Source organism: Trachurus trachurus (genome assembly GCF_905171665.1).
Source record: "Trachurus trachurus genome assembly, chromosome: 13".
In the NCBI taxonomy this organism is placed as follows: domain Eukaryota; kingdom Metazoa; phylum Chordata; class Actinopteri; order Carangiformes; family Carangidae; genus Trachurus; species Trachurus trachurus.
Genome location: NC_139892.1, coordinates 25,277,773 through 25,305,007, shown reverse-complemented (window position 1 = coordinate 25,305,007; position 27,235 = coordinate 25,277,773). Strand labels below are relative to the sequence as shown.

General features: G+C 39.4%; 1 protein-coding gene across 1 annotated transcript in view; it reads left to right on the top strand.

Moving 5' to 3' along the window:
- The window catches only part of nectin1b (nectin cell adhesion molecule 1b), a gene marked incomplete at its 3' end in the record, with an annotated part of 155,259 nt that extends 128,307 nt beyond the window's left edge, over nt 1-26,952 (top strand). The window contains exons 9-10 of the mRNA XM_083985358.1: nt 6,042-6,143; nt 26,713-26,952. Of these exons, the coding sequence (XP_083841484.1) occupies nt 6,042-6,143; nt 26,713-26,952 (342 nt within the window). The remainder of the gene's footprint in view (nt 1-6,041; nt 6,144-26,712) is intronic.
- Between the last annotated feature and the right edge of the window lie 283 nt (nt 26,953-27,235).

Genomic DNA, 27,235 nt, shown 5'->3' with positions numbered 1-27,235 from the left:
TCCCTGACAGCAGCAGTTTGGGGACAAACCTCATCATTTTAAGCAGGTTTTGAGTTTGTAGTGGGATTTATACCTGAAAAGTGGAAGAACTGACAACACTCAAAAGAGTGTTGCATACTAAAAAGAAATAGATTTGTTAGATGTATGCTGTTTATTCTCTCAAAGTGCAAGAAACACAGTGAAAAAGGAGCTTCTCACAGCAGGAAAAAATTAAGACAAATTGTGGATGGTGGGAAAACAGTTCAGGAAACACAAAAAAACAGACAACTAACTGTCTAGAAAAACGCATTTTGCTGGGTTTGATTGGCAGTGTCACTGTACTAAAGCCATAGTGTGAATTCCTTTGCACAGGGATTCATCACAATCAAGTCTGTTGATTTCCTCTATACACAGTGTACTACAGAGATTAGAATACCATATTGTATGAAATTAGTATTTATGGTATTCTGTAGGGTATGTGTCTCACATGACTTCAAACCTGATGCCATGCTTCTTGACTCTTGATGATGAGTTACAAAAAAAAGAAGAAAAAAAATCACCAGTCTCTCTGGAAATCTCATTGTCAATGGTTGCACCAGTTTGGCAATTTCATTTGCTTTGTGGGGCCGTCATTTTATATCAGCTTGTAGTCCCATAGACATTAATGTAATGTTATATGCACTTTTACACTAGTTTTGCGTCAGTATTAAGCTACTCTAAATGATGTCTCATTGTTATTTATAACTGTGTTATCATGACGATGACAATAAAGTATCTAAGTCTAAGTCTAAGAAGAAGAGTGCTGCAGGGATACACCAGTGTATCGCTTTGATTGTGTTCACACACAAACTACAGGTCAGGAGAAGAATGGCGACCCTCATAAGAACCAGTGTGCATTATGAAGTTATCAGGGGTTAGATAGTGGATAGTGAGCATTGGTCCACAGAGACATTATTGCTGTCAAGGACTGCTGTAAAAATATCTGCCTCTTTCAAACTTGAGAGATGGAGTGAGAAAAAATGTGAGAATTTATTAGAATCTGAATAATTGAAGATTCAGCTGACCACTCCATATCAGTGCCGCTGAGATTTTAAATCCAACTTTATGATAGTCTTTACAGCTCCAAGGTCAGGCTCCTGGACATCTGGGCTGAGGAAGTGATAGAGAAGAGGATGTAATGTGTTCTCCTCCCTGCACAACTGCTGCAGAGGAATAGTTGAGTAAGACACCTAATGCCCATTCACAGGTGATTAGTGGAAATACGAAGCTCTAACAGACACTTTACAAGATTTAATGTGTTGTGTTTTATAGTTGCTTTAAAAGAGGCTGCATGCTCAGCAAGCTTGCATCTGGAAAACTAAAAGTGAGCAGGGTAAAAAATATCACAGCAGGTTTATGACATGATGCACAAAGTGTGCATGAACAAACAATAATCACTGAGGCATAAACAATAAGCACCCCTGTTATATAAGTAGGCAGGAGTAGAAATATATAAATCAAGAGACCCAAATGATTTTAAGATTAAAGCCCTAAGCTTTTTAGGAGTGTTTACAGCAGGTCATGGTGGCTGCATCTTTGACTTCTGTTGAAATGGAGGAACAAATTCCACATGAAATAAAAAAATATATATATATATAAAAAAAAGAGTTCAGGGATAATCTGAGCTATAAGCCACCTTCCTTCAGCTCGGCAAGTTTCCTGCCTGTCAATCATCTTGATGAGCTGCGTCTTAAAATGAAACTGAGATAATCAGCATAGACCCGCCAGGTGATTTGTAATAATAACAGGTATATTTTTTGTTCACTACAACTGCTTCAGGTTGCGCTGTTTTTTCTTCTTCTTCTCTTCCCTTTTTTGAAAACATAAATTCACCATTGCAGGTTTGCTCACACCCTTATGAGAGCTGCATTTCAACTTTTAGTCATATTGTATAAATAAGAAATAATGTAGTGTTTAAAACTATAGGAAATAGAGACATTGGGCCCTAGTTTGCTGGCGCAGCGCAGGTGGCGCAAGGTAGCGCAGCCGGTCTAATGCAAGTTTCGACCAGCGCAGCCGAGCGCAAAGTCAGATTGGAAGATTGGCAGATCGCGCTGCACTGAGATAGGCGTGGCCGCGCAGCAGGGGGAGGCGTCACAGATTCAGCTTGGTGCAGTGGAAGTTTCGTCCGAAAATGTCCCGCCGAGGTTGCGCTGAAAGCTCGCCACCTCCAACCAGGTCTAGTCTCAGCGCAGCGCGGAGCGCAGCAGGTGCAGTGGAAGTTTGGCTGACTGACCTGCAGTGCACACACGTCACCAAGACCTCACAGGCAGATCTCCACAGTTCCAGACACATTTCAATGCAATAAATATCCACAATAACCACTATTTAATGCAACTAACGGAATCAACACGTGAATTTATATCTATATAGATTGTCCCGTCACATCTTACGTCAGATCAAAGCAGAGATCAAAGGCTGTCGGCGCGTAATGGAAACTCCACCTGAATTAACACAGCAGGGACGAACTGGCACTGAAAAGCAGCTGTGGATGTCCCAAGCAGGACTGAGGGTGAATGACTGCATGTCGCTGCCGTGTTGAGATACCACTCTGCCCTTGTGATGATCGCTGTATTTATTTATTTACTTATTAATTCATAAGCACGTGCGACCGCATCACGCGGCCGTAATGAAAAACAAAACACAAATCATCATCTCTCTTAGTCCAGCACAACAGCCTCGGTATCAGATAGTCAGTATATAGCCTACTACAGTACTCAGCATCTCTATCACAGAAAAAAAAGAGAAAAAAAGAGACGGACAGAGAGAGAGAGAGAGAGAGAGAGAGAGAGGAGGACAGAGAGAGAGAGAGAGAGAGAGAGAGAGGGAGAGAGAGAGAGCGCGTCCTTGCTGATTTCATCCACATGGTGTGTGTTTATGTTGTGATTAGTGTAGCCTACACCTCTGATCTTATACACAGGGTTTGAATAAATGTGAGTTTCTTTATTAGTTTATTAGTTGTTGTTTCTTAGATTGCGTAGGGGTTCTCAGTGTATCAGATCAATCCTGGTTAAGTATATTAGTAAACTCATTATTGGTCACTCTGAGCTCGGACCTCCGGGGAAACAGCTGTTTCCTCCGGGGAGAGGTTCGGCCTCTGGCGTCGCTGTCTCCTCCGTCCATGTCAAAGTATAAAATGACAAACTTGCAGCGCGCATCACCCGCCGCGCAGTTAAAGGTGAGGAGAGGAGCTCCTTTGATTGGTGAAGATCTGACTCGGCTGTGTCAAACCCACTCCACGCCTTTCTCTCCTCCTTCTGTCTCCCTCCCGCCCTCTCTCCTCCCTCTTCGCCGTTTGCGCCGGTGGGAGGGACGAGGGGAGGGGTTGCGCCGGTCTAAGTCTGACTGCGCGGCCCACGAATCTTGCGAAATGGACCTGGGCCACACCCCGTTGACGTGGCGAAGCTGCGCTGATCACAGACTTCACCTGGTCGACGAAACTAGGGCCCAATGACAAATCATGAAGATCAAATTCAAAAAATATTCTATTCTTGCTGTTTTCTGGTGATGTTGCTGTGACTGATTGACCCTTGGCCCTTTGCTCCAAAACATCATGAAGTGAAAAGCCAATTTAAGGAAAAGTTTGGATTAAGGCAAACAGACAGTCACTCCAACTCAGAAAGGTAATGGCAAATGTACTATATCCTGTTATTGCAACTGGAGCTTGAAAAAGTTGGATGCAGCTTTATTTCGGGATAGGTTGCTAGGTGATTCGACTGGCCTGAAGAATTTGGCAGCATCATGGTTTTATCATTGCCCAATGCACAGAGCAAAACTGGCAACGCAGCCAAAGTATAAACATCTGCGCTCCCGACATCACAAACACTCAGAGTATGTTGCTGTGAGGTGAACTTGGAGAGCTAAACAGACGACGACTGTCCAGGAGGCCAATGTCTTTGTGTTCCAAACAAATGTTTCCTCCAGCTAATTGCGCATGAGGCCTGGTGCTCAGCTCACTGTTCATGCACTCAGTCATTAAATTATTCGCCTTTTGATGTAATATGAATCGGAAACCTCACACAAACCAAGTGCATATTGACTGGCATTCAACAGCTATTTTTGAGAGCAAGAAAGTGGGGATCAAACAGCATTTGACAGACTCTTAATTACTGCAATTGAACAGTGCGAAGGTGTGGAGGGGAAATGCATTTTTCAATATCTATCATATGAATCTCACATTCATTGTGCTGATATCTTCATTGTTCTGGACAAGCTTTATTTCCTTCTTTCACTTTAATTCCCTTTTCAGTTTGCAATAAGCAGTTCTGACATGTGTTTTATGAAGGTTATGAGAACGATTATATTTGTCTTTACAAAATTAATTCCACCACGTAACAAAACGTTCACAGTATCACACCATCACAACCATTGAAAAGCACTTTGCTGTCAGTGGCTTCAAACCCAGCTTTGTGGTGATGACAGACTTTGACAGATCAGTTGGGAGAACACTCCAGGGAAAGTTTAAGACTGGCGACCTGTTGAAAAGGAAAAACTACAGAGGAGCACTTTGCCCCCACCCGACCTCTACCACTCCTCCATACACTGCTTCCACTCTGCATGCAGAAAACCAACAGCTGCACCTTGAATTTTAAAGTGGGAACCTTAGATATATAGCTTAGCCCCCAACTACTCTGCTAAGCAGTAAAAAGAAATGGCAAAGTTGGCTGTCTTAAATGTTGTCATCACTCTTATATTCGTGACTCTTTCAAAAAACAAAAAAAGAAAGAAAAGAAGCGACTTAAAAAAAATTGTACAGTTCCATTGTGTGGATCTTGTGTGTGTGTTTTCAAGTGTGTTCAGCTTTCCTCTAAAATGAATGACTTGTTCATTTCCTGTTCCTGATTTTCTTTTTAAGTACAGTAATGACATTCCACCATCACTGCAGGAACAACATCTCTAGCTGTGTTACATACACATTTATATAAAGTAATCCTAAGTGAAATAACCTTCATTATGAAAGTCCAAATGCTGTGATTCAGTCATTGTTTTGAGTGTGACAGTCCATTAAAGTCCATTAAACATGCACCAACATCATCCTATTATATGTTATATTGAACATCAATCTCTGTGAATCTAATGCACTATAAAATTGACTCCAGGCATAAATTCTTCTTTGAATGTTCAACACTTTGGAAATGTTTTTTACCGAAATAGTAGCCTATGTATATTTTATTAGCATATTGCAGTTTTCTACAGAGAGTAAATAACAACCATTACAGACTCAGACTCTTCTTTTTAAATTTAAATCCTCTACATCTCAGACTATCAGCAGTCCAGTTTCAAATCCTCAAACACTAAGATATTCCTCCAGAATATGACAAAGCCAAAGCACAATTGCAGCAAACCTCCATTCAAAGACATCCATTCAAAGTCCAAATATTTAAATGTTTCAATCCAACTACAAAAAGAAACCTGTAGAAAAAAACCCAAAATGGGGTTTTACATCAAGACAGGGCATCCAGCTGTTGCAGACAGTAAGATATTCTTTGAGAACGAATAAGCTTCATCCATATATTAATATGTTTACTACATTGTTATGAATCTGCAGCATATATGTGAAATAAATGACCATGTTGTGTAGCTAGCTTGCACCTTAGCAGTAGTTTTAGCATTTCTTTTCCACTGTTTCAGAAGTTTGCATCATACCTTTGTGTGATACAGAAGAGATTAATTAGAAGTACACAGTTCAGCAGAGCAGCTAAAGTTGCTGTCAAACTGCACTCCTTGTCAGATTTCACATATCATTTCTGTTTATAACCACACAAAAACAAATGTGAGCAAATGAAGTAAAAAAATAAATAAAAAAATAAAAAAAATTGCAACATCACGTCGTGCTGCTGAAGTGTTACAGCTTTGAACTAATGTGGATGCAACAAAGGCAGTATTTTCAGTGAAGCGGCTACTGGCACCATTAACCTTATAAGGATTGCAGTGCAACTCCAGTGTAAACTGGCTGGTCTGCCTAGTCTGTGAAGTTTTGGGGCTCATTGTGGTTCTTGCTGAGCTCTTGGTGTTTCCTGTAGGTGGTTCATCTCGACAAGGAGGAGGAAATGCAGAAGCTTCCTCTTCAGCCTCCTTATTACGACATGGCGCCCTCTGAGTCGACCCCCTTCACTGATAAGCCGGTGAGTAGTGATACCGTGAGCAGGTTCAAAGGAGCTTCTCTATGACGGGGTCGTCCACAGCCGCTGCCCTCAGCTAGTAGTAATTGCAGGTGAAAGGGTGAACTTTCCTTTGCCATTATGCTTGGAGCACTTTGAGAATTGATTTACAAAATGAACTCCGGTGCTGTGATGCTTCCTAGATGTCAGTGAGGACCTTTAATGTAGCAGATTCTTCTTTGCTTTGACTGTTGGGGGGGGGTTCTCTAACAAGCTGACCAGTAAATCCACTGGGTTCTTTCGCTAAGCTCCTTATCTCATCATTTACATCACCACCACTCACCTTCTGTCTAAACCTGGCCCGGCTGACGTCCTCTGTCTGTGTATGTGTGGACTATTTTACGATCCGACCCAAACACTCAGCACACACTGTGCCCTTTGCCTCACCTCCCCTCCACTTCCTCTAATCCACTGTAATGACTTGTGTGTTTGCATGGCAACCGTGTGCGGAAAAATTGCTCTTCAGTAAACCATCGACGCTGAGTGTTACTGTTGACTATTATGTGCTTTTCCTGTTGTATCAGATTTTTCTGTCAACTGTGATGAACCCCGTCAGTAGTACAGATGCTTGCATTTTGGGCTTTTATTTGCTTTGTTTGGAGTCTTGGCTTGGAGTTATAGAAAATTTAAGTTGTCTGGACTTTACAGTAAGATAATGTGCATGCATATGCCTGTGTGTTGTGTGTGCACAAGCAGAAAATGCCCTTTCAATTCTGTCTGAGGTGTGAACAATTGCTGGGTCAGCTATATACAGTAGCCAACAGGATCAATCTGATTCAAGTCATTACTTTTGTCGCTATATGCATTGCTAATGAAGGTAAGAAGTAACCATGTTTCCTGTGACAAACAAGCAGACAGAGCCTGCTGGTGTAGATGGGTTAGTGCAACCTGCAGAAAGCTGACAAAAATCATGTGGGTGTTAATATGCACTCCTGCATCAGTCTGGCTTCGTAATTGGATCAATTTGTCAGTCTAATTTCAAATCAACTTGAAATATTTTATTAACTCATTCAAAGTCATTTCAGAAATTAACCTTGATTCTTCTATTTTCTCGCTGTCAACAAAAACCAAATGAAAAAAACAAAACAAATGCAGATACAACAAAAAAGATGTATCTGTATGGCATGACATTGTGTCATGGACCTCTCAACTGTTGTTCAAAATTTAATATTATTACACATCAATGAGTCATGCTGTCACATTTTTTCCTTCATTACCAAAAACTAAAGCCAGAACTTTTGAATCAATCAGCACTGTCCTGCTGCCAGCAATATTCGATAATAATAATATCATAATGTCACCATGTGTTGTTGGTGAATATACTTTCAGCAATACAACACACACTACTGATCACCTTACCTGTTTGGGAGAGGGTTTTATTTTATTTTATCTAACTGTGACCTGCTTTTAAAGATGTGTAAGGATCAAAGCTGGAAGACACACACTGAGTTGGAAAGTCAGAGAGTTTAGAAACACACTGTTGGATTACATTTTTTCATGGCATTTGTTGACAATAAGAAACGTATATATACCAGAGGAGTAAAGAAAAAACTAAAAACTCACAAGGCAGCCTGGCTTTGAAGGTTTTGTTACTTTTGTTGTTGTGAAGTGTGTTCAGTGTTTTACTGAAATTGCTGTCTGTTGAGTGATTTCATCTGGCTTCATGTTAATTGCTGCTATTGCTGTGTTGAGTAAAAGTTATTTTTCTTAAAGGAGGAGTAAGCGATTCTTAAGAGATATTAATCCCCCCATGCCCAATCCAAGGCCAATTTACCACCACCACCATCCTCCTCCCCCATACTCAGAGACGTGCATTGTTAAAGCAATAGCAGGACAGTGGATACTACTTAATGTAGATAGGATGAGGGAGGTTTACATCAGAAAACTGCGATACTCAACTTTCCTGCTTTCATTGCTAACATCACACCAACAGCATATCTTAGCAAACTAGAAACTAAAACAAACATAATGTCTGTGAGAAATTATATACAGTAACCTTCACTGATCACACAAATGTACTTGCTAAGTAAGTTGGGGTAAGCTATCACAAACATTTGCAAACAGACCAAAACAATACTGACATGCTGGCTCTGTGAAACTAATGTTACCCACCTGTCAGACTGAAACAGATCAACCTCTGCATCTCTGCATGCCTTTCAAGTCTCAGAGGTCAAAATGTCCTGCATGACTTCTGGAACAAATCTAGGTGGGTTGCTGCAGCATTGCATTCAATCAATGGATTGTCAATATACATCCATAAAGTTATTAAGGTTTTTACAGGCCCTGTCAGTCTCTTTACCAGCCCTCCCCATGTGCCTGTCATTCAAGCTGCAGGTCAGTCCCAGTGGATAAGTCCACTGTCTCCACTGCTGGAAAACCTCACCAATGTTGAGGCAGCTCCTTGTGTATACTTGATCTGACCATTTATTTGTTCTGTTCCTCTGACCCTCTCTTCTGTTCCTTGGCCATTGCTCCATTTTTGTCTTGTTACTGTTTATACAATAAAGATGCTGGCACCAAACCACCACCACCACCACCACCACTGCTAAGTAGACAGCTTTCCACGTACTCCCACTCATTCAGCTGCCGTCCCAATCAATCCCATTCAAAACTCCACACTACTGCTTCTCATTGTATTGATAATCTTTAAATTGTCACTCTTCATCTCCCTCTCCTACAATCCAATTTTTGATATTTCCCCTCATTTCTTCCTCTCTCGCTTTTTTTTTTTGGTACATGAGCGCAAATACCCCCTGTTGCTGTTTCAGTGAAATGGCATTTGTGTCTTGGCCCAAGCAACTTTCTTTATTTCCAATTTACGGAGGCAGAGCTGAGGATCTGGAACGCCACATTTTTTTCAGCACTAACACAGAGAGAAGATCTAGTGGAACAAAATGAGATATTCACTGAATCTGAGAAAAAGTGTATTGGATTAGAGTCGCTTACTCCATCTTTAACTGTGAAACTGATGCACAGAACTTTGACTAAATTTCCTCTGAAACATCACCTCTAATGGAAAAGCTACCTTCCATGAATGTTGTGCTCTAGTGAAGCTGCTGGTGAGCTACCTGCTTTGCGTTTCATGTGTTAGCCTGCCTGCCATGTGTTTTAAAACTGCTGCTTTGCATTTATGCTCTGCTTTGTAAATTACTCTTTTTTTCCCACCAAGCTTGCAGGAATAACTCAATTGCCATCACTCTTTTCCCCGGACAAATTGATTTTGATTTTCTGTGTAGTTATTCAAGGATATTAAACTATCATCTTCAATTCTGTGTTCAAATGAACCAGATGTTTAATTCTGATAATCCTTGGACACTGAGGGTAGATTTTCCTGAGATTTATTTCTTATCTCTGATAACATTCCACTTAAATTGAAGTTTAGGGCCTCTCTTAAGATGAATGAGATACTACTGAGGTTTTCAAAACACTATTTGTGAGAGACATGCATTGACTGCTGAGCATTAAGTGTTACTAATGATGATTCTCTAGGGGCAAAACACTATCTGCCAATTTCAAATGCGATGTGGCTGCAATTTTCCCCCTGATTGCACTCTGGTCATGACAAATATTCCAGATATTTAAATATCCATCGAATGCAGAGTGTGAGAGGTAGATAAATATGTAATGGTGGAGAGATTGCACAGTAGATTTAAATTATTAATGTGAAGTTCTGTAAAAGCTTCAATCATTTCTATGTAATCCTTTCTCAGATGGAAATAAGGTACAGCTATGCAATATGAGGTTGGGGTGGGTGAGGGGCAACAGGTATCATCTCATTGCATTTCCTTTCAACCCCCCCTTACCATCCATCCTAAGATGCTCTATACCGTAGGTAGATATAATAAAGCTGACATCTCTGCTTTGCATTTACTTTGTCATAACTCCCTCTTTTGCTCCAGTGATTTCATTACCAGGAAAAAAGCAAGGCGACTAAGAGGAGAGGCACTACCATTTGATCCAATCACTGACTTTCTTACGCAGTCATTTTTGCTCTCAGAATAGAAAAGCATTGTGTAGCCACAAACTAGATTCCTCTCAAAATGTAGCCAGCAAAATGCAGGATTTGTCCATTTCCTTGAGATTCCTGCCATCATTCGCCTGTAATTCCAGTTTGTCGGTAATGCAAACATCAGTTCAATCTGATTCTCCTTTATACTCAGAGAGCCACTTTGTTTTTCTTTACATAAAATGACATGTAACTCATATTTTATATCTGTCTTTTGTCATTTTATCTAAATTAAATGAAAAAAAAATACACAGTTTATCAGTTCTGTCAGTCAGTGGCTAAATTAAAATGTTCATCATCAGCACATTTAGGATGAAAAAGAGCAGAGGAAATCAAAACTTTGTTGTCTTTAATGTAGTCCTGTTGCCTTGTTGTCTGTTTTATGTTGTCTTTCAAGCACATGCCAACATTTCACATCAGTTATTAGATACATTTAAATGCATTTCCCACAGTTTGTACTTACTCCCGTCCGAGTCTGAACTCATTTCTCGGATTTTTATTGACCCAATGTCTTTGAGTCTCCTTCATGATCAGAACATGACAACCTCAGAAGTATTTTTCGGAATTGGATAACCAGCACTGAAAGCTTTCATTTTCATTTATTGATTACCCCATTAAGGTCATTCACTCAATCATCCACTTGGCCAATTGCTCATCGAGTCAATCATTTAGTCAATCATTGTAGTTGTGTTTGTGGTCAGATGCTGGTTAAATGAAGGTCTTTGTCTGTGTTTACAGTACATGCACACGTATGTTCCAGTGTTAAAGCAGCTATCCAGTGTTGTGTAAATGTCTTTATGTGTTGCACTGTAACAGCCATAATCAGTGAATTCATAATATAAATCACTGCCCTAGTTGGTTTTTAGTCCTTTGGAAGACTATTCTGTATGGACGAGTGTTCACTGTAATCCAACCAATATGCATTTGGTTTGTTTACAGAGGCTGGCTTTGTTTAAATCCAGTTTTCATGCCCATCAACTCTCGCAGTGCATCATTTATGAGAAATGCACAATATGAGCATCAGAATCATAAACAAAAATCTGTAATAAATACAAACAAACTAAATAAAAGCATCTCTCCCGTGCACATGCCAACTCTTGAATTGAACAAATATATGAATCACATATCATCATGTGCATGTAAACAAAACGTAAGTCCTTCTCTATCTCTAACTTTTTACTTATGGTCTTATATTCATTTATGTCTGTTTAATTTTTACATCTGTCAGCTTGTCTCATTCCTTCTTAATGTGACAGTTTGTTTTTATGTTACAAGCATACACATTTTTCTTTGCCTTCCACTCTAACACTGCTGCTCACAAACTCAACATGTCCCCATGACCATCAGATCTTCAGTCACTATTATCTCTCATCTGTTCCTCTCTCTCTCTTTCTCTCTCTCTTTGACTCTCTCTCTTTCTCTCTCTTTCTGTCAGTCTATCTGTCTCTCTCACTCTCATATTTTTGGCTGCCTCACACCTCACACACCTTTCGCCTCTCTTGTCTCCAGAACTCTGGCCACAAGGACTGTGATGTCCAGTATGCGGAGCTGGATACTGCAGCTTTGGCCTCCTCTCCCAGCCCACGAAGCTCTGCTCACACTGGCCCAGGGGACCTTGTCGAGTATGCAACCATCCAGCCTAGCTCACACTAGCGCATGCCATTATAGGCCTTTCCCCTCAGACTTTGGCCTCAAGGTACACATACTGATGCACTGCTTCCCTTCGTTCATCCCCCCTTTCACATGCACTGCCTTTATATACTCCACATTGTTCCCATGTCTACCTTCCTCTTAAGTCTTGGCCGTCTTTTGATTTCCCCCTCGCTGCTCTGCAGAAAGTTTGAGGCCGAGATATTTTCAGGCTATTGTAGTTCTTCACAACATCACACTCTTGGAAGAGATGTCCAGTGCAAGAGAGCTGAGGATCGGCCATAAGGGCTCTATTAGTTTCAGAAAATGTCATGCAAAATTTGAATCATTAGCAAACAAAAAACTTTTTCCAGACACTACGTCCTCTCTTCATCTTTCAGTCTTTATATGCATGAATCCTAATCCTAGAAAAAACTGTAAAGATAATTTCTCCCGTGCAAACATTTAACTTCCCCTAATAGTGTCAATAATATGGGAGATATGATTGCATGAGTCTTTTGCATGAACATCTCAGAGGAAAGGTGGATCGCTATCCGTGCATATGCATTTTGAATTAAAGAAAAATAAACCGAGGTAAGATATTTTAATTAAGTTACTGTTTTGCCTTAACAGCATTGACAATGTAAGATATTGCAGATATCAAACAGACATAAACATGCATAATGTGTTTCCCAAGTGATTATGCCACACTTTATGCCAACCCTGGTGGTAGCAGGGTAAAACACACTCATCCACAAGATGCTGCTCTGATAACTCATCTGAACCCCATAGGAAGGAGAGAGTTAGGAAAAATCCTCATCATTGCGCATAAATACAGTCCTCTGCACCACTCGAGCGTCATCACACACACACATCAGAGAGGCATAGGAGGCACAAATTGCCGTGTCATTACACTACGTAGTTGGACTTCTTTCTATGACAATTCCTGAGGCAAGAAATTCTCCAGGCAATTCAGGAGGCTTTCTTGAGGCAATTATTGAGACAAGCTGAGGCACACCAAGTGTGTGTTATTGAAATACTGTTGCAGCAATTATTTTCTCATTTGAAGACAATTGCATCTGAGGGACGTAAACATAGATGTAAAATACATTATTGCACATAAAACCTTTAAAGTTCACACCTATAAGTGAAATGAGCTGTTTGTGATTTTTGAGACTCTTTGGGTGTGACACACCATGGTTTGGAGATCAATGTCAGACTGAACTGCTTTAGCTGATAGACAGCAGACTGAAATGCAATTTCGGATTCTTTTTTTTTTTTTTTTTTTGCCAATCACAGGTGAAACACATGATTAAGCAAGAAAAAATCAAATTAAGTATTCACTCACTAGGAGCTCCAGAGAGCAATAGGAGATAACTACTGTTTGAATTTTGACTTCAGTGTCCAGGAATCATGGGACATATACCGGCAAACGGCAAACACTTTATTAACCCAGCTAAAATACGTGAAAAGGAACAATAGATCAGTGAGTTCAATTTTGTCTGGACAAAGCATGAGGCCGCCACATGAAAGTTTGTATTCAATATATTGGTTTTTACGCCTCTTGATGATTGGCTGACAGCAGTGATAATTTAGCAAGTGTACCATTAATAATAGAGCTCCCTTGAAAAGTACAAAATAATTTTACAGCCTGACTTCATCACTCTGTGTAAGTATACACCAGAATCAGAGTAGATGTGATTGGGGGATGACAGCAGACAATGACAAACTTTCCCCAGCACTGTGTAGGGTTAGAAAAAAAAACATCACCCGGGAAAAGGGCTTTTTGTACCAAATGGAAGTCATAGGGAGGGGGTTGAGGACATACCTAGCACAGGACAGCCTTTCTCTAACCTTAACAAACTGCTGTAATATAAGCCTAACTGTAAGTAAGTCGAGCTGCACCAGCAGATATCTTATCGCACAAATACTGCAGTGAAATATATTAAACAAATTTTCACATAATCTTTTCCTGATTCATCAGCGGTGTTTGACATAACAGTGACCCGATGGGCCAGGGCTGTTGATAGATGGGGTTCTGACTGAATCAAGGTCCATTTATTCAAACAAGGTCAAAACTGGGAGGTGAAATAATCAGGCAACAGTATAGATATCCGATAGGCTAGCTCGAGGGTCGGGATCACAAGAAATGGGTCACAGGAAGAATCCTCAGAGAAAGAAGGCTGGAACGCTTACAGCTATACGACAAGACAATCTGACACAGGAGGAATGGGAAGCACAGCATTACGGAGACAACGAGACACAGATCAAACATTGCGGCGGGGAAGACAATCATACAAGCGCTGAACTTGGCAGGAAGGAATTTTAGGTCACTTCCATAATTATTTTTGTTGTGAAGATGCTTCTCTAGATAGTAGCTACAAACATAAAATATCATAATCTTCTGCAGGCCAAACTTAAATAGGCATGTCTTATACAACTTTACCAAATACTGCACAAGGTGGAAGAACCTACAGTTTTTAGATTATATAAATTGTTTTGTATTAATAGCTGAACACTTTTGTGAGTATGGCTTTGCCCTAACAGTTTTCTAAGCATAGGGACATGAAGAATTTTTGAACTCACACATAGGCTACTATGTCCAAAAAGGGTCTGCAATCCATGTCTTGGACGGCCATCATTTTGATCACTTTCATTTTTTGTTAGTTTGTTTACTGTTGCTTGTAGTATTTACAGTAATGTCTCCTCCTTTTCTTTTTTTCTTTCCTCCATTCAAAATCAAATTATTTTTTTTGCCAGACATAGTCAAATGTTTACTATTGAATGGCACAGCTAGCCACCTAAATGCTATTCAGCTTCTGGGGTTGTTACAGGGTTGGTGTCTAATATACTAATAGACCTACTTATCATCCCTTCATCTATTTTATATTATGCTATGGCATTTGTTTCCAGCAAGAAAACCTTTCTACTGTTATTTCTCTTGCTCACTGAGCTAATACTAATGCTAGCTAACATCAACTTCTCCTGTAGCTGAGCACAGTGGGTTTTTAGCAGACTGTTGTTTTATCCACAAATCCCCTAAGTAGAGAGAAAATGTTTTAATCAAGTGACACAGACAACAGTTGAAACAAGCTGTGTGACTTCTGTGGACTGTGACAGATGATGATGTTGTCACACACTACGGAAACAGAAATGCATCCCTAAAATGTAGTCTACTCCATTTAATTACCATTACAGTATTACATAAATATAAAATATATCGACCTTAAGTTGTACAGTGAACTGTTACAATAACATCCCTGTAATTATTAAATGAATTATTTTTCATTTTATGGTTTCCAGAAAAATGCCAGTAAAATGCTGGCCTACTGGCCAAGTGAGTCAGTCAGTGAAAAATGCTACACTAATAAGTATCATCATTCTGCTTTGACTTTTATGTAAATTAACAATATGTCCTCATTATGTTGACAGAAAACATAATCCAGAGACCAATACATTTCATTAGTTGTAGATGTCATTGTGTGGCTGTCTTTTCACAGGCATAGCACACAGCTCAGCAGAGATGGAGGAGTGATGACAATAAACTTTTGACCTCAGTAGAGGGGGATGCCCATGAGAAGCAGTAGTAGCAAAAAATATTTGTGTCACTTTTTACCAAATGAGTTGCAGCAGTCATAGCATTGAAAGCTTTGATTCATTTTACAGGAGGAAATATGTGTCAGTGTAACATGGCAACACGCTGAAGTTGTTAGGCTTATAAAGCTAATTTCTAATAAGTCATAACAATTATAAAAGCAATTGTCTGAATTTTGATAAGATTCCATTAGATTGCAATGTCTTTTTCATGTGAGAGCCTGAACCTATTGTCATGTTTCATTTTGCTGGTGATTATCTCTCTTTCATATTGGTATGTATTTTTATTTTTATTTGTATAGGGGAGTCTTTGAATACTCATGGTATGTTAGTCAAATATTTTATAGAGAAGGATATGGATGCAGTTCACAATGAGAGATTTTGAAGAGATTATTTCTTTGGAGTCAAGCCTTATGCCAATGTGCTTGAAACTCAAGCCACTGACTGTGGTGTATCTGAGTGTTTTGACAAGATTTATTTATTTAGGATCCCCATTAGCTGATGCCAATGGCACAAGCTAGTCTTCCTGGGGTCCGAAGAACCTTACATTGAAAAGAGAAAAACAGATCACATTTTCAATATCACAATCACATCAGTAAAATAGACATCTCGTCGTGTTTGCAGTAATACTAACAATGCCATAGCTATAAAAGGACTTACTTTGTTGAAATTATCTCATTGGGTGTACGAGAATAGAGGTTGCACTGGTCTAGATTTTGCTCATGGAAAATTAGTGAGTCAAGATATTGCTATATGAGAATGGGAAATAACTAAGAGCACTTGGAAAGAAATGGGGCCTGAATGTGAAGAATATTGAAATACAATGGGCCTGTAGAGGGGGGAAATTTGATAAAAGCAGGCCATGACTGATTGCAGTAAAACTCCTGTGCTACAAGGACAAGCACATTATATTATTTCAGGCCAAGAAACTTAAAGGAACACAGATTTACATAAATGAAGACTACTCTGACCTTATCAAGCAGAAAAGGGAGGGAGGCATGACATCTAAGCTGCATGCTGCCGGAGAGAAGGGTGATTTTGCAGTGCTGAGTTATGACAACAAACCCAGAAAAGGTGTCTGATCTACACACGTCTGACTTTATGACCAAGGGAGGTTTAATTTCAAATAATGACACTGAGCCCTATAAAGCTCCCTAACAAATGCTTGGTAATTGCACTTGTGAACATCTGTAGCACAAGGAACGAGATACACATCTTGAACAATCTGCTTCTTGCTAATTCCATTCATACATCTGTGTTATCTGAGACTCATCTAGATTCATCTGTTCAGAAATCCCAGTGTCTGTGGTTAACGGTTTCCCCCTCTTTAGGAGAACAGAAACGTAGCAATATTGTAAGTGTAGCAATATTAGTGCAAATGATTGAAAGAGTCTCAGATATGTGCAGTGTTTATTCTGAGATTGGAAAAAAAGGAGTATGGGCAAAATCTTGAACAAGGAAAGTTCATAATTAATTCATTAATTGTTTGCTTAAAATGTACCACAATTCATTTACTTACAAGATTTTTGCAGGTCATACTGTAGTTCTGTACATTCATGTAGGTACTAATTTACTTGAGTTATATGCATATATAGTCTCTGTACCTGTTAGGTGTGGTGACAACAACATCTTAGTAGAGAGGCTAAAATTCCTTAATGAAGTTTTATATTGACTTTCACACAAAATATTTGTCATGATTACTTTTTGAAGGATGCTCGACATTAAGACTGGAACAGTGAATGCAGTGAAGATAACCCAGAGCTTTCCTTAACTGCTTTAATGAAAATGGATTATTGAAATTGTTTATTAAATATGCACCTATGAAAAGGTTCACACAGCTAAGCCCAATGGATTGATTGACCTTTAAAACGTAATGAAACAAAGGATAAAACTAAATTGGTGGCAGTAAAGTCAAAGGAAATGTAGAATAAATATTATGGTGGTTTTACAGTATGGATAATGGTGTAAAACTATGGAATACTTAAGAATGTGGTAAAGAAAGAAAATGCACATAGGTAATAAAATCAGTACTGCCAGCCTTGTTCTCAGCTGTTTTACATGAACTAGCACTGACAAGTTGCACGTGTACCTCTAATGGCTAGCTGTGGATTTCCTTGGGGTGCCACTACCGCAAAGATGCCAAGATTTCCATTTGATTGTGTCTTTCACAAAAATAACACAAATGACAACAGTATAGTAATACCAAAGTCACCGAAGCCATCACCTCAGAACCAACTTACTGAAAAAAATGTCATTTGCATAGTCTTTGCACATAAATTGAAATAGTTTAAAGTATCCATCTACTAAAAAATAAGTAAGCAAAGGGATCAATCAACAATGATATGCAGAGGCAATTGTTGGCATGCAGATTACATACTGAATAGTAGGTCTAACGGTTTTGTTTTCAACATTTGTGTGTTGCATGTGTGTTTGTATGCATCTGTTAATGAAATATACTGTATATTTAGGTTTGTTTCTAATGACAGTGCTTAGATCACTGATCCAACCCGATTGCTTACCTCACAAATGAGTTTATGATAATAATGTTTATTTTGAATTCTTTATGTGCACTCAGCCTTATTAGTCAGATAAATGCTCCTTCTTGATTTCATCATGTTGATTTGATCACTGTGGCTACAGGGCATTTCATACAGTGACACCATAATTTAATCCAATCAAATATACAGAGTAGTTGCTTGTTTCTCCTGCCTTCCTTGTGATTAAGGCCAAAGCAATTAGCAGATTTTTATGTTCTTGCATCCAGTAACCTACCTCGGATACAAAGCCATGAGCACACAATTTGCTCTAACATCCCTAACTTGTCCTTGGCATTAGATTTTTGGCAGCAGATTGTGGGAGGAAGTCTTAGTCTTCAAAAAATGTAAGAAAACATAATTTAGTCTAAAAAATTGTCACTACACTATCTCCCCTTTTCCTCAAACATAGGTGAAAATGGACATTATCTTTAATGGAGCTGAGAAGAGCTTTGTTAAGAAGGTTAGGTAAAACTAAATTAGAATAAGAGATATTATCTTTTTAAACCTTTTGGAACTCAAATAATGTAAAATATTCCAGGTAATGATGTCTTCCAGGAGGCAAGCAAGGCATGAATTTATTAGAATTATTTCTTGGAAATTTGGGTACTCAAAATACATTGTTCCCCAGCGCTGGGTACAAAAAATGTTTGAAATCCGACATGGAAACGTCTTCGACCAGCAGAATACACCGTTCTGATGCAGAGCTGACAGATTAATGAATATTGATTCAATTCTGACGTCTGCTTTCACACTGTGTTCAGTCGGCAGCTCTGTAATTAATGGTATACTGTAGCAGGGTGACAGTTTCAACACCAAAGTCCTTCTGAGAATCACCTGTTGACATTCGCTGTTTGTGATGCGGCATTAAGCCTCATCCTGACTGGCTCCAGTCACCAAGTTACAGCATTCAATAAAGTCTTTGTTTACTGAGCCAAAGCCTGAATGACAAGGTCACACCCAGGGTCACTAAAGCCTTACTGTGTTCTCTGTGCAGAATGAAGGCTTTGAAGTTCACCTCAGGTCAGTGACTCACAGGTTATCAGTGAAATAAATCAGCAAACTGTTAATCACAGTCTGAATGTATTTTTGGCATCCATGTACTTTGTCTCTGTTATGATCTATCAGATAGAAGAACTTATTTGGGCATACGTTTTCAAGGTTATGCTATCAATCCAATGTACCGCTGCTCAGAATGACTTCAAGGTGAGCCAGATTTCATTTAGATTAACCCTAAATTTTATGCATTTAAGAATGTTCCATTTGTCCTCTTTTGCAAGTTGAAAAGAAAAAAGAAAGCTTTAAGGGAAGAGGAAGTTCAGATGACAGAAAAAGTAAAGCTTTATTAAGCTTCTTGAATTTGATAAAGATCTTGGCCTCTTAGCAACATAGCACAAAAGCCACAAGTAGTGCAGATGCATTTACAGTAGGATAAAGCTACATCACAGATTACATAAACCAAAACATCTGTTGCATTTGAATAATTGTTGAATCTTGCATTTTGAAGCTGCTGCCTTTTCAACTCGTGTTGCGTCAACAGCTGTGTTTTTTGTGTCATGTTCTTGGAGTTTGCAAACTGTTGTTTGGCAGAGGAAACACAGTGATGAAGGTAGTTTAACTGTATCAAAGCACAGTCATCCGTTCATGAGTAAAACTTTCTGTTGAGAGATGTGCAGCTTTTTTCACTTCCTTTTACAGTCTGCTGTTATTGTGTAAAGACATTCTTCAAATACTGAGGACAGTTTCTGTCAGTGGCAAATAACAAAGATATGAACATGTGAAGATACTCATTCATTTGCATACCTTTAAGCTTAAAGCAGAAGTAAGTGATCCGGTCGTTTTGGCTAACTTCTTGTCAGCCGATGGAGTTAGCAGTCCCCGCCCTCGTCCCTACGTCACCACATTCACGCGCATCCCTTGGCTGCACACACAGAGAGGACCGCCCCTTTATGCCGTTCTCTCTCCTCATTGGATAAAGGTTGTAGGATACAAGGAAAGTTTTCTCCTCGGCTTACAGCAGAGCAGAGTGACTGACAGACCCGTGTTTCGGACCAAACACTCTATATAAGTGATTGCTGCCGGAAGATTTAAGACTTATATTAACACAAACATTCCGCTTACTTCTGCTGGTGGAAATAAATGTATTTATGATATTACTGAATGATAAAATGTTCACATTATCATTAAAGGTATATTGTGTAGGAATTACTCCCATCTAGCATTGCGGTTGCATATCGCAAGCAACTCAATCGTATTTTTCATGCTGCATTCACGTGAAATTGGGCAGACGGCAGACGGACAACAGCCGCTGCACATAACGGCATAAACAAGCCTCTATGTAAACCAGTGGTCCATCAGTATGAGGCAAAACAATACACATGACAATATGTTGTCATGCCGATGTCATATTGTTTACCTGACCCACGTTTTACCGGCTGTCTCTCAACTTCTGTGACTAAAATGACATCTGGTTGGTTACCGGCGGCCGTCTGCCCGACTGCACGTGAATGCAGCATCAGTGTAACGCTCCATTCCTCCTCACTGCGTTACCGCGGTGACTTTTCACAAACGCCACCTCGACCTGAGCCGACAGCTCCGGTGTCTCCGGTGAGTTTCTGTGGTTTCCTACCGTCACGCTGCCACTGAACGTAAAAACATGGCGACACAACATGGCAGCCAGCACCAAGCATTTTTATTTACCAAGCAAATTCAGAGCTTACCAGAACACTTCAGTTTGTTGATGGGGGTGATTACTGATTAATTAAAACATACTTTTGATTATACTTTTCGATTTTCGTGAATAGATAACAGGAGAAGTCACACAATGTCCCCTTAAGTACAAAGGTTTGGTAACTCAGATGTATCAATAAGTCCATTGAATTGCAGTTTCTTTTTGGATGGCTGCGGCCCATATCCCAGACTTGGAGCAACTAAATCGGACCAACTGGGTCAATAAATCCAATTACTGTTCAGCTAAATGTTGGAACAGGATACACATGTAGAGTAATGCTGGATCAGTGGGGATAGTGCCATATGCAGCAGTCTTAGAAAACAAGCATGAAGATTTTTCATGCACAACAGTTCATAAAGAATACTGCAGCAAAGGCAAAAAACAAACCAAAAAAAAACAAAAACAACTCAGCTGCATGTCTGGTAAAAAAGAAAGAAAGGAATAACAGACTTGTTTAATAGAGGGCAGAGGAGTAAGGCTACACAGAGGTGGAGTTTTGGATGCACCAATAACAGTGATGCCCAGTTGCTATGCACGACTAATAAAGAGCAAATACAAGTTGAGTAAAAATAATAAATTTTGGGACACCTCTCAGTCTCAGCTCATGATAAAATACTGAAAAGAGAAAGGCTACATTTTAGCTCCACATGTTGAGGCCAATAGTCCTCACTGCAGATGGCCCCGGTTCGAATCCCGCATCGGGCAGCCCTTTCCTGCATGTCATTCCCCCTCTCTGCCTTCCTGTCTCACTGTGCTATCCAAAAAATATACTACAATTTCAAAGCTGAAGGTGGGGCTGAAGGGTAAATACTTAAACTTGATAATTGATTACTTGAATTAAGGCAATTATTTTATAATACAAATGTTCTGAAATTCCGTGTTTCAATTCTGTGAGCCATTATGTAATTTATGGACATAAATTTGTGATGATGATATTAGATAAAACCAGGCTGTTTAATTTTTTTGTAAGAATTACATTTTATATAAATCAGGCTATGATTGATTTGATAAATCAGATGAATATAAGATGAATATATCTGTCAAAACCTTCAGGATATAGATAGGAATGAAACTGTGAAGCTTGGTGTAAGAGCCATTGAAGCTGAGATTTCTGGCTCAGACTATGAGAAACAACCCATTTTGAGAAGATGACCTCAAAAGATTCCATACATTTTTATTAGAGGCTGCTGAAGAAGTTGTAGTCACAGAGAGCTTTACAACAAAGCCTGTGATGACCTTATACAGGCAGTGATTGCTTTATTGTGTGTTGCATTACAATGATAGCTGTGTGATGAAATTTAGAGACAGAGATGAACAGAAACGGGAAAGAAAATCTGAGTTTTCTTATCACTAGTTTGAGTTAGAGCATAATTTTGAAACAAAGATAACTCAAAATTTAAAAATTGACCAGTGTATGTGTTTTTGCCTGTAGTGTTGTGTTTGAAAGGCTCCAAGCTGATAGAAGGCTGGCTGTGTTTGAGAGTATTACTTATTGTACTCAGTGAGCGACTCTCAAATGAATATAAACATGAGTGTGGGGAGCCGTCAGTGTATAGACATTTTGCTCACAATATTTATAGAAAGATGTGATGCTCTATAGTTCAGACTGCACTGTGGTGCCTCCTGGAAATGTATTTGACCTCCTCAAGCTTTAGAGGAAACTCACCCAGTAACCCCCAAAAATCCCTTCCCCTCACACACATTCCCTTCTTCCCTCCCTCCCGATATAAGCTTGATACATATAGAGTAGATACTTTATTAAATAATGAAATAGCTACGTATATCAGAATTGGTAGTATAATTTGATAAAAGGTCAATACCATAATTATGTGTTTTTTTAACGTGTTTTATGCATGTTTTATTTTCATGCAATCACTCAGAAAACAGCCAGCCAATTAAAAAAGTGGATCTGATCCTAAAGACTTCTAACTTAATTAACAGTTACTTATTTAACAGTTACAGTTACTTATTTTTTAAGTTACTTATCTTTTGCTAAAAACAATAGCAAACTGCCTGCTCTGTGCAAAGGTAACAAAATTCTTCTGGCTGAACTTATTGCATTCTGATCAAGTCAAGTCTGATAATCACAAGTAAAGCCAAATGTGTCCTTCTTATGCTTCATTTTTTTTGTGGGAAGAGTAAAAACAAGATGAAAAGTGAGTTTTAGATTTAGTTACTTTCTGAAGAGCTTCATGTTTAGCTTACAGACATGAAAGTGGTATCGACCTTCTCATCTAACTTGCTGTAAACAAATATAAGCACATTTCCCAATATGTCAAACTATTACTCTGAATTATTCAAACCTTTTGAAACCCCCAAACCTGACTTTAATGGTCTGTGTTTGACCCAAAAGCAGCTTCTTTTTCATAGACAGGGACGTGTATTGCAGCAGTTTCAGGTCTGAATCCCAGGTGTCTTGAGATAAACTCAGGAACTGAGAATACTGCTCTTTCAGACTGTTGGATTTAATTTGCTTGAAAGTGCTTGAAATCACCAAGGTCTTCTTAGCAAGCAAAGAAATGAATAACCTGACAAGTAGAAAGTTTTCTTGGGTAGCACAGACACTCCTTGATGCTGACCTCCGACAAATAAGCTTTTCAGACGCTTCTAACAGTGTATCCAGGACGTGCGTCAGGACAGGTTTACTTGCAAATCTTCTGCTGCAGTTCACCTTCACACAAGATCACCACTCACCCTTTTGTCTGTCAGGGGCCCACTGTGGATAACATTGCAATTCAGCCCTCACAAGTAGTTTTAGATCAAAACCTACTCTTGTACAGTAAGGTGCTCACTCAGTCTTATCATCAGCTGTTATTGTTAAAAGGGCAATTCATTTCAAAGAATATACCGATTAGATTAACTTCATAGGTGAGTTTGCTTATTCCCAGCTCATTAAAAATCCCTTTTTATATCCCCAATGTTTTACCCATGAAACATATTTTGTAACATGGCAACTTAACTGTGTTGCAAATATTCATTCATTCAACATTTTCAGAGTTGGGATCATCGTTTTCGTAGATGTAGAGATGCTTGAGGAATATTCGTAAGTTCCATTTTCACTCTCATCCATTTTTTTTTTTTTTTGCATGCTTACTCATCATTACTGTCCTCTCATAATCATGTTTAGGCAGTCAGATTCATTTTCATCGAACACATTGAAGTCATTCTTTAAAAAGAAATGGTAAGGCCCCTGTGGCAACCAGGAGGCACACAAAACAGCAAATTATAAATGGAAAAACACATTTTATTTTTATTTATGTGTTTGTATGTTTATTTTTAACAACAACAACTGAAACGATGTAATAAGTTTTCCTGAGAGCACTGCAACTTAAGAAAACACATGCAAATAGACAAAACACAAACAACAACATTGCCAGTTTGACAATACATGAGCTGCATACAGTATAATCACATTACAGCAGAAGTGTTTACAGGGGACACTCAAGACTGATGAACCTGACTGGGACTTGGGACTGGGACTCATCACTTTTAACTTGAAAAGCCCTAACTGGGCATTGAACAGCCACTGTGTCTCAGGCCATGTCCATATTTTGTAAACTAAATTATATTTACTTCATTCCATTCCAAGATGAGAGGGGGGGGGGGGGGGGGGGGGGGTGATATGCAGCAAAGGGTCACAGGTTGCACTCAACTAGGCTGCTGCTTTTAGGTCAACACTTGGGAAGACCTTCACCAGCTAACCCTTTCGTGCGTCCACTTGAAACAGCTTTGTTGTGTTGAGAGCAATTGTAGTTCATGCTTTTTCAAACTGATTAAGATGTTTGTTTATGTTTTCATGATTTGCGTGTCCTTACAATGCAGTGCTTCGAGCTCTCAGGGCCTCCGTAATAAATACTAATGTCCCTCACTGAAAGCAGCCAGTTTGTGCTCTGTTCAGACTGTAATGTTTTGAAAACATCAGTCTTTAATGTTTTGAAAACATCAGTCTTAATTTTTCTCCAACAGCCAGGAATAATCAGCACATACAATAATTTACAGCTGGGGGCATTATGTTCATGTCTGTGCTGATCAACATCAGTGATCTTACACTGGCAAAGGTCTATTGTCTGTATCATGTATTTTCTGATGATTTCATACTATTGCTGTTATGTAACATCCCCTTTGTTAAAAAGAGCAGGGGACACTCTGTATGAAAGTATCATCACTGATTTAATAGCAAAATACAGTTACGGTGTTTGAAACATGAATCTCCAGCCACACATGACACATCTAGATGCATGATTTTAATTCAGTCAAGGCATTAATGTCAGTAGAGCTAAATAAAATCTAACCCACATGGGATGCAGGGTAGACAAGTGCCTTGTCTTTTAGTGGATTAAATCTTTGAGTGACAAGCACTTACAGTATACAAACAGTCTGTGTAGTCCAAACTACAAACTCCTGCACTTTCCTGCAGAACAAACATGTTGACTAAAACTCCATGTTACAGCTGCATAACCAGCCTACAGGTTTGCAAAGGGGGCATGAGCATGATGAGTGTCATCCGGGGGACACAGAGCAAAGAGCTCCATTAAAGGTCATAAAGCAATTACAAACTTTCAAGTAGCACTAGGAGCATTTTGTTTTGATTTGTAGTGGATCAACAGCCAGACAACATGATGTAACACATATGCTGTAGAGTAATGGCTGCAGTTGGTTTGTTAAATTTCACACCAGCAGGAAAGGAAACAAGTGCTTTTAATAGGAAAACAATAAAAAACAGTAAAACAGTTGGCCTAGGATGTTTCTATGGCTCTGAGAATGACTCAGAAGATGTCCTCAGGGTTATTTCTTAGATTTCAATGAAAGCCTGTTTAATGAACTTTGGATGTGAAATATGAAACACAAGGATTTTTTTTTTTACCAATGAGACAATGTTAAATGGCAATCCTACTGAGTTGCATAATGGTAACTGTAATGTTAATGAAGCTTGAGCCATACAAAGGACTGAAAGTCAGGATGCACTACTTGCCTCCCTGTCAAACCGGCTAACGATGGCCAGAAGTCACAGCCTTTTGTTCTGTTATTGTGAGTTGACTGTAGGTATTCAGTCTCACTGCTACATGGACGGGGAGGCTCGTTGATCTTTTCTATTTGTTTCAGAGTTTAATTGACTCTGATGATTTTAGCGTCCACTAGGGATAAATGAATCAATGATTAAGCTGCAGTCCCAAACTAAACTGCCTCTAACAGTAACCACTCTGTTGGCAACACATTATTATAATTTATTTATTTTATCCCAAATGCAGTGATGCCTGTGAGGGTCTCTGGACAATATTTGTCACTATTGTTGATTAAGATAATAAAATTACATTAGCACAACGAATATTTGTCTGTTATGATACACTTGAAAAATCCCTTCAAGCTAAGTCTTGAACAAATTCAAATGTCTGATTACTTTGCAATTAATCGTAGTGGACTATGGACACTTGTGCAATTAATTGCAATTTCATATTTTAATTGATTAATGAAAAGGGATCAGCAAGCACACTCACAGGTTATAGCAGTCAATGGGTGTACGGCTCGAAAACGCATAAAAATAGTAGAAAGGCCAGCACTCTCAAAATATCTCTTTGGTGTTTTAATGAAGCAGGTGGCGACCTCGATTGACAGCCCTAATATGTACCTTTATGATTCATAAAAATAGGGCCTTCAGTGTAAGAGGTTAGTGGCTGGTTATGCACATTTAGCAAAGAGTAAACATTTGTTACAGAAGTTCCACATTTTGTACAAACTGACTGGTTTATCATGACATTAACAGACCCAACAATAACCTTTTAGCATCTTGGTTGCTCAGAGTAAAAGATACAGTACATGAATATACATTATAATTGTATATTGCCGATCAGCTACACTGCTTAATACTGTTTATACTGTCTGTTGAGTAAATATCTCTGTGGTTCAGACACACTGTTCTGTTGTGCACCGAAATGTAATGATGTGATCACACGGGTTAAGTCAAACCTCCTGAGACCAAAAGAAAACCCTGTGACCCTGCAGTGTCATCTTCTTTCTTCTTCTTTTTTCCTCTCCTCGCAGGACCCTGGGCGGCGTCCAGATGAGTTGTTGAACCCGGCTGAATACATGAGCTACCAGCGCATCTGCAACATGGAACACTTTCCCGAGTCTCAGCCCGCTCCAGCTTACCCTCCTGTTACTTTCCTGCCTCAGCACCCCTACACGCAGCAACCATCCACTGAGCCAATGTACTCCAACACGACCTTCTCTGCCCCCGGCCCTCGGGCTCCCTTCACTTTCCCCAAGGAGCAATCCGTGTGACATGCCACATGACTCTTACGTCTGCAAGAGGCAACATGATAGTGCCACAAATGCTTCATGGAAAACAAATCTCTGCTGAACGGATGTGCATCCATCCCCACCCTGCTCATGTTTATTCTATAGGCTTAAAACACATGTGGGCTTCCCCCTGCTATGATGAAAGTGTCTGTAACTTGTGGCCCTCAATCCCCTGTGTATTGTGCACCATTTACTTCACTGAGGCTGTCTGATGTTAGCGTATAGCCAACACCAACTCCCCTCCTCCACCACCCTACCCTCCACG